At 46.1% G+C, this 8,197-nt stretch overlaps 1 protein-coding gene across 1 annotated transcript; it reads left to right on the top strand.

Annotated features, from left to right (window-relative positions):
- The first annotated feature begins 1,162 nt into the window (after window positions 1-1,162).
- On the top strand, window positions 1,163-1,919 carry LOC113564497. The gene is made up of 3 exons (XM_026981956.1): window positions 1,163-1,553; window positions 1,610-1,723; window positions 1,784-1,919. The coding sequence occupies exons 1-3, from the start codon at window positions 1,204-1,206 to the stop codon at window positions 1,917-1,919; spliced, it is 600 nt and encodes a 199-aa protein (XP_026837757.1). The 5' UTR covers window positions 1,163-1,203.
- Window positions 1,920-8,197: the final 6,278 nt, after the last annotated feature.

Below are 8,197 nucleotides of genomic sequence, written 5' to 3'. Positions count from 1 at the left end.
TTACGGCACAGTGTGCCAGTTTGCTGGTGTGGGTAGTTACCCACAGTTGCTGCCAGTGGCTTTCTTTTGTCGCTTTCCACAGAAAAGCAGCGCGGCAAAGGACACCACAACAACACAACACCTTTGCCGGCTGCCTTCCTCCAAAGGGGAATTCCCATACCCTCACCCACACCCACACCCACACCCATTTTCATTTCCGGCACCCGTGTGGGAATCACCCGCTGATCTTTGCAAAAGGTGCCCAGCGGCTGGTAGCAAATCCCACATCCCTCGTCCCCATCCTTTACAAATTCGTCCTTGTACACCCAGCGGATCCAATGGACAACAGAAATTAGCAACTAGAATCAACAGACAAACGGCAATTAACGGATGAGAATGAGCATGTGGCGGAAAGCTGGGGGCGCGGGTCGGATTGAGTGGAAATGAATAAGTAAGTGAGTGAACTGTGGATGTGGATGTGGGTGGGTGTGCCAGGTGTTTCAGGTGTAGCAGGTATTTTCAGCTGTTTTTCAGGTGTTTGGGTGGCTCGCATCGCAAATTGTTTGGAACAAACGCCGCTCCGAATAGAAGAGGGAGCAGAACAAAAGAGGTGACCCATAGACCCATGGGCAACTGGACAAAAAAGTAGGGAAGGCCGAGGAGTAAGTACCACCTGGCGATTTGGTATTTAGGGCTTTCCCCCGGCATTGCCAATGCCTTTGCTCCATTGTGGTCGCCGATTCCAAAGCGGGCTTGAAAAAATGCTGCCGAGATACAGCAGGAATCTATATATGTTCGACCAGGACCGGCTGCTTCATTGGCCTTGTTCCGTGTCTCTTTCCACCAAAAGGTGCCAACTGCGGGCCACTTGAGCCTTTAAGTTCGTCGGCTGCGTTGGCGAACAAATTGCAGCATTCCGATTTTGTATATTCGTGGTTTTTGTGTGTATTTCCTGAAACAAGTGATCGCTACTTCTTTAAGTAAGTGTTCTTCCTCAGAACACATAATGTTGGAGTCCATAAGTTGACCCTTGGAATGAGCAGGGCTCCTTAGAAGATTTCGAAATTGGAATTGCCCTTCCATAAAAGCACACATTTCATTTTCAATCAAGTTGGCAGTGCCTATTTCTGACATTTGCTTTTGACGTGTATCAATCAAACTCAGTTCACATCTAGAACCCGTACCGGAGAAACCATATTCGAGAATCCCCAACTGAACTTCGATATGCCGAACAAGAACAAGTCTAAGGCAAGCCCAGCTGAGAACAAGGAAGCCCGTTCCTCTTCCCCCCACAAGTTCCTCATACCGGAGGTGCCTAAGCAGCGGAATAAGAAGGCAGGTTCGCCATCGAACTTGGTGGATCAGTCTACCCAGACGGAGGATTCGCCAGCGGACTTGGTGTATCAGTCCGCCCAGACGCAGGAGTGGCCGTCACCTACCATGAACAGTAACAGCCAGTTGCAAGCTAGCGTGACCAGGATGATGGAAATAGTGCACTCGATCCTGCTAAGGAAGGTGCAAAGCGTGCTGGATAGGAATCCAGCAAACCTGGACAGCATCAGTTTGCTGCGCAGGTGAGTTCGAATGATTAGTTTAGAGGTATGTGCAATAAAGTTGATGGTCTTACCAGCGCCCTGGACGATCTGACTGGGAATCTAACTGCGGAAGCAGAGCTCCAGCCGGAGCAAAGTCCAGATGGGGAACCGCCAGCCAAGCGAAGGAAGCTAGAGCGCACCCAGGACAGGTGAGCAGATCCTACGAGGAATTATGTTCATTCTAATTATATTCCCACATATCTTTTCAGTGGTGGCCCTTCCTCCGAGCCGCTTAACCGTACCAACGACCAGGAATCTCATTCCGCTCAAGGTGAGGACCAGGAAATGGCTGAAACTGAGGTCGTGTCCTATTCCTCCTCCGCACGCAAGCCTGAAGACATCTAGAAGAGCTCCAAGTGGCGAATGCGGTGAAATACTATAGGTATTTATGCTCCATAACATTTAGCCTTCGAAGTATGAAGGACAATTCAATGGTGTTGTTTTTGTACCTAATCTCAACTGTGGCTCATCTTATAAATAAATGAATTCGAGCTTAGAACTTCGGCCTTGGGACATTTCTTATTTTTACAACATCATAACATAACAAAAATTACAAAAAATTATTTTATAAAACTGCGCCAATTTTGAAAATTCTGTTCGCGGCAATCTTGAATATCTTGAATTAATAGTTATATTGGTATTTCAGTTTCACATACCACAATTATAATTAACGTTAAGATATATTGGTAGAGAAATTGAATTAATTATGTATTTTCCCTGAATGAATGCATTTAAGTTTAACCGATAAATTGTCGAAAAACATTTGCAAGCTGTGTTTTTTTAAACATGTTTAAGAATAAGCTAAAAACGGCATAACAGTAAAAACACATCCGAAACTTTTTCATCCATTCAATTTTTTTCGTTCCTTGCAATGCATAAATGATTTCAATTGACATACTCATATTTTTTAAGCCACCATGGATAGTTACTCGATGATTTCTCTTGCAAACGCTCCTCACTTTTAGCAATCAAAAATAAATTTATCTTTAGAGCTATTTAAGGTTTATTAAAAGAAACGTTTCACTTTGGCACTGAATTCATGCACGTGCAACTGGTAAATTAAAGGAAAAAACTCCGTTCACGATGATGTCCCAAACTATTTTCATATATTATAAATTGTTTAATTTTGTTACTTTTAAACTTCAAAAAGGCAGTCTTATTTAGATGAATAATGACCACTTTGGTCCGATAACTTATTCGCGGCGCGAAGGTAGATCCTTCCTTTCTACAGGTTTATGGGAGACGCGTGGCAGGACCTGCTCCTCCCCACCAATTTTGGAATGCGAATCCGAATCCGAATCCGGATCCGGAGACTAGTTGCCGAGCTGCCTTTCCTCTCGCCAAACTAGCTATTCCGCATTCAGCGCGTGCTGCACTTTAATTAAATTTCTTAATTATGTTGGATTAATACAAACAGAGGGCGCTGGCAAGGGCACACACACTCGCACACACGCACACACGCACACACACCAGCACACCAGCTCACAGTCGTACAGTTTCCTATTCTCCTTTTAAGTTTAATCAACATACGCAGAGCCTTGCCCGAGTAATTGAGAAAAGTCGGCGCAAGCGGAGATTCGTTTATGCGTTTCCCCGAATCATGAATATGGATATGTACATGAATTGAAAGCCACAAGCTGGGAATACAGCAAGAATTAGTTTCAAAAGCAGCTGATGCTGAATATAGAAAATTCTTGATATTTAGTACGCAACTTGGAGGACCTTTTTGGATTACTTCTGTAAGAGCTAATATGTAATTGTAGTTAAGGAGTGCACTGCTTATTTCCGCATAAACGACCAGGAGGCAGATCAGTCTGCAAATAAGCTGACTGTCCCCCCAGAGCTGCCACTCGAACCCCCCAGATCCGCCCAATCCTCGCCTGCTCCTCCTGCTCGAGTGCATACACAGTTAGTTACTTTGGCATTTACCTTTGCCTGCTCTCGTCCTCGTCCTCGTCCTTGTCCTTGTCATGGTCTTTGTGCCCGGACCGTCTCATTTGTTGCCATTGGAGACGCCGGGTCCTAGTTTTTGGTCCTGGCTGCGCTCCTGGACGGGATGACAGGCGCGTGTGGGGCCGGGGATTAGTTGCAGCACGTGACTGAAATTCCAAGCGCTGTGGGGAAGTAAGTGCTTACTAAAAATTAAAACACATGTAAAGAAATAATTAAGATATTATGCCACGAACCTCCGATTCAGCTCTACCTCTTCCTCCTGCCCACTTTGCCATCAGCTGTGCACTGTGAGAAAACGTGGGGAAACAGTTGCATTTTGTATTGCTCTCATATCAACTGTGCAATAAATATTGCAATAAATATTCTCCATAATATATAAGGTTGCTCGGCAATCGTGCATTTGAAATCTTACTCGAATTTGCATGCCCATGAATGTTTAATTTCCCATATCGAGTAACCAGTCCAGGCAACCAATTTTGGTCAATTTAGACTCCTTCTATTAGAAACACAACACTTTTCATTCCAGAGGCTGCTTTCTTTTGCACTTTTTATAAACTCAGGGCAGGCTATCCATCTACATAGCTCAATTATCCTCTAACCCCTCGATGTATCACACCATTTTGTGGTTCAAGTGGTTTCAAGGTAACATTAGCTGGTGGAATTCTTTTTGCTGCGATAAGAGCACGTTGTCATTCTGAAGGGAGTGGGAACTGGTGACCTCTCTCGCTTGGTCTTCATTGTTCCAGGAGCTGCTGGCTGGAGCATTGTCCTTCCGGCACGTGGCTCATTTCTTGCGATTTGTTTCGCTACACTTTGTGCCTCATTATAGGCCCAGTCGGCTGCCTAATGTATCATTAAAAGATGTTTTTGTCTCGCTCCCTGGGTCCTTTTGATCGGGCGAGCAGGGCGACACTGGGTGGAGTGGGGTGGAGTGGGCTGGAATAGTTGCCGCCTGTTATAATTTCAGCTTGTTTTATTTACGGCACTTACGCGCACTTGTACTGAACAGGATCTGGAGTCCTGCGAGGCGGCGGAGGCGGGCGGCGGCGGAAGATAAGGTTCGTGCTCAAAACGTTTTTACATTTTATCGACTGAGGGAGGAGCGACGGGGGCCAAGGAGCACTCCAGCACTCCAGCACTCCAACACTCAAACAGTGAAACACTCAAACACACACATGCAGCACACACAGAAGACAGACTGGTGAGAACGCTGGAACAATTAAATTTAATTGCATTCCCAATTTGTATAATTATGCCTTGGTCTAAATACGTTTTTTATTTACTTCACAGCTATGACACAGAAGCGAGCCCAGGATGGAGACAAAGGTGGACTCAAGATGGGCTCGGCTGCTGATGCAGCATCCACACCCAAGTCCTCCCGCCCTCTTCTTCTCCAGCCACATTTTGTGGTGCCCTCTGGCCATTTGAATCTCCGCTGGTTACTCCGGTCCACAGGGCTGCGGATCCAACGTACTTCTCCTTGGACTTGACAATTACTTTCGAGGACTCGGGATATGCTGGACACAGCTGCAAGCTGCGAGTTGGATTGGGGTGAGCTTCTGAAGTGGCATTTCTGCATCTAACAAGGCTATTTTTCGTTGATTAAGTGTCTTGGATTGGGATCAGTAGTTCGTGATTTTTCAAAATGCAGGAATGTTTGCGAGTTTTCAAGGAAAAGTATGGAACGTCATCATTCGAAGAGAATTGAACAATATATTATTGCATACTATGCAATGGACATAATAACTACACTTTCCCAATTGAGTTTTTGCAGTTTAAGAATAAGCAAACACAAAGGCGTATTTTTGGAAATGCCAAGTACTCGAAATTAACTTTTGTAGTGCCCAAAATGTGACGTCTAGAGTCACCATTGAAGCCATCATTCCTGGATTCGATGCAGCCTGCTGGACACCAACTTCTTGTCCTTGTTCTTGGCCGGAGCCACTGTCACATGCCGTCAAAGCTGTCAGCAGCTGCATAATTTCGACTATCGACTGGATCTATCATTCCGAACTCCAAAGGCATGCCACACCCAGTGGGCGGCGGCCAGTGATTCGCCAGAATCGTCGCAAACGAATGGAAGTCTAATCAAAATTGATGGATAGATTGCATTGCCGTTGTCATCCAGCTGCTGACAGCTGTCATCGGTGGTCGGAGATTTTCCAATTTTGACGATTAGCTCGAATGGGCATCGAGATTCGGGGACGGAGTCTAGGGGCTGCATAATTAGTGCCACCCCACCCCACCCCTGCACACCCCACCCATTCCACAATCACGGAGTGTGCCTTTGATCGGGCAATGGAAATGGAAATGGAAATGCCGCTCAGCGATTAATCCAATAAGTTTCTATTACTTTGATTAGGTGTTGATTATGTGTGTCTGTGCCAAAAGTTTTCGCCTGCCGACAGGTGGCGTCCTGGTGCTCGGGGGAACTTTTCAAGCTGCCTGCTAATAAAGTCGTGAAAACACTTGCCCATCCAGTGCTACATAAATGCCGCCGTTTGGCGAGCAACAAAGGCCAAGGAGCAGGAGCAGGAGCAGGAGCAGCAGCCAAAACGGGGGGAAAAAATCCTGAGAAAACAGAACAAAAATGCCAGGAAAATGGCAAACTATGCGAAGGATGCTGTGAGAAAGATTTTTGCAATTTATTTAAGTCACGTGCCATATTCTCTGCCACCTCACCTTGGGCGCTTGCCACTCCTGCAGGTGTGGAGATGTGGAGATGTGGAGGTGTGCAGGTTTGCAGGTCTGCAGGTGGGTGTGTACGAACTTGATATGGAACTCAAAGTGACTGGCCCGCCACTGACTGACTAACTGACAGCCGTAGAGGTCCCTTGCCCCACTCCACTCCACTCCACTCCACTCGACTCCACTTCATCCACACCACTCCAGGACCGAGCCCGAGCCCAAACCAAGACGGAGTCGGGCCAAAGTTAGGCCAGCAGCAAATGCAACATAAATTATATGAAGCAAAGGAGAAGGAACCTGATGCCCGGGGCAGACGAAGACGAAGACGGAGACGGAGATGGCGACGACTAGGTGCCGAGTGGGTTCCCATTCCCGGATGTGGGCCTCCTTTTCGGCACTATCATATGCCTGCCTTTTTGGGGCAACTTACTTTACTTTGTTGGCAGCTCTTAATTAGTGTGCGCAAATTTCGAGAACGTGAATTTTCATAAGTGTGCGATACACGGTTGGGGTCAGGAGCTGCGACTAGGATAGACTGATTGGAACGCAGTGGAGCAATCGGTGGCAACCTAACGATGAGACACTGCACTTCAATTCAATTCAAACTACTTGATTATTAGTTCTTAACTCGAGCTAAGCCTGTAATTCATACTGCATTACCTCTCTGGAATGTAATGTTTTCCGTTCTGAACTTTTATTTTCTGGCTCTATATTTCCATGGAAGAATGCAACTCATTAATACTTATCCTTTCGCTGTCTTCTGCTTGGGGTAAAAATATCTCACAGATACATGACATGTTTAGGGTAAAACTTTCTATACAAATTTCTATTACATTGTGTAAAATTGTTTGGCTTTCATTTTACTTAAGTTAGCACTTGGGCAGTGCCTCGACTTACTTATTATTATTATTTATTAAAGAATTATTGGGGCTTTCACCTGGCTTTTAGTCATGTCAGCGTTCCGTGATTGTTGGCTCTGATATTCATTGTGATGTCTAAGAATAACTTAACTATATATTCCATATAGTCATTGAATTGTAATATACTTTTAAACGAACCGAGGATGAAAGCTACTCAGCTGAGTAACTGCTGTTGAGTGAGGAAAAACAACTGTTGGCAAACAAACAACATATACTCGTACATAATTAAACACATAATTAGGTATTCGAATCATCCCGGCCAATTTTATTTCCCACTGTGCTGGCACATTAAAGACGGCGAAGTCGTGTTTCCTTTTCGTTTTCATTTGCGTCGCGGTCTCACTTTGAAACAGTTTGATTAAGTTTAATTGATGTAATTACACTCTCAAATTGGATTGGATTTGTGAATACAAAGCGTGTCGGGGTGTCGTCGGCAAGGACGAACAGACAGGGATTGGGATTGGGACTGGGACTGGGATTGGGACTGGGACTGGGATTGGGGTAGTGACTGGGGACAATGACGAGGGTGAGGATGGGGATGAGGACGAGGACGAGGACGAGGCACACCTGCTATACCAATCGAACCCATTAACAACTTCAAAGCCGAGATCTCGTCATGGATTTTGCGGCCGGCCCAAACACACAGTCACACACATTCTAACATTTTGCACTCGACTTTCATCAATTTCGAAAATGAATTTGAAAGTGTTGGCATTGTTGTTGCTGTGCCTGTGTGGCAGGGATATGGCTAGGACATTCCGGGGATCGAAGGGATGCCGGAGCAGGAGCGGGAGCGGGAGCGGGAGCGGGAGCAGGTTCAGCAGCAGCCCGAATGATGTGGTGCGCATATTTTGCATAATTTAAGCAATTTGTGCAACGCCAGCGGAAAGGGAAGAGGATGCGAACTGGGAAGTCGGGGTCGGGGTCGGGATCGGGTCGGGATTCGGGATTCGGCTGCCGGGAATGGGAAATTGGGAGCGGGGAACGAACATGCGAGCACGGACACCGCCGACAAGGATGCGCCTCTCGGTGACAAAGACAAGGACGATGGCGATGCGGATG

This window comes from Drosophila erecta, unplaced genomic scaffold (assembly GCF_003286155.1).
Source record: "Drosophila erecta strain 14021-0224.00,06,07 unplaced genomic scaffold, DereRS2 tig00000126-arrow-pilon, whole genome shotgun sequence".
In the NCBI taxonomy this organism is placed as follows: Eukaryota; Metazoa; Arthropoda; class Insecta; order Diptera; family Drosophilidae; genus Drosophila; species Drosophila erecta.
This window is presented reverse-complemented; position numbering and strand designations above follow the sequence as displayed.

Excerpts from the sequence above, each read along its gene's own strand:
- LOC113564497 (XM_026981956.1), top strand. The coding sequence starts at position 1,204 with ATGCCGAACAAGAACAAGTCTAAGGCAAGCCCAGCTGAGAACAAGGAA. Across the intron at positions 1,554-1,609 it reads AGCATCAGTTTGCTGCGCAG|CGCCCTGGACGATCTGACTG; the intron begins GTGAGTTCGAAT and ends TGGTCTTACCAG. Across the intron at positions 1,724-1,783 it reads CTAGAGCGCACCCAGGACAG|TGGTGGCCCTTCCTCCGAGC; the intron begins GTGAGCAGATCC and ends ATATCTTTTCAG.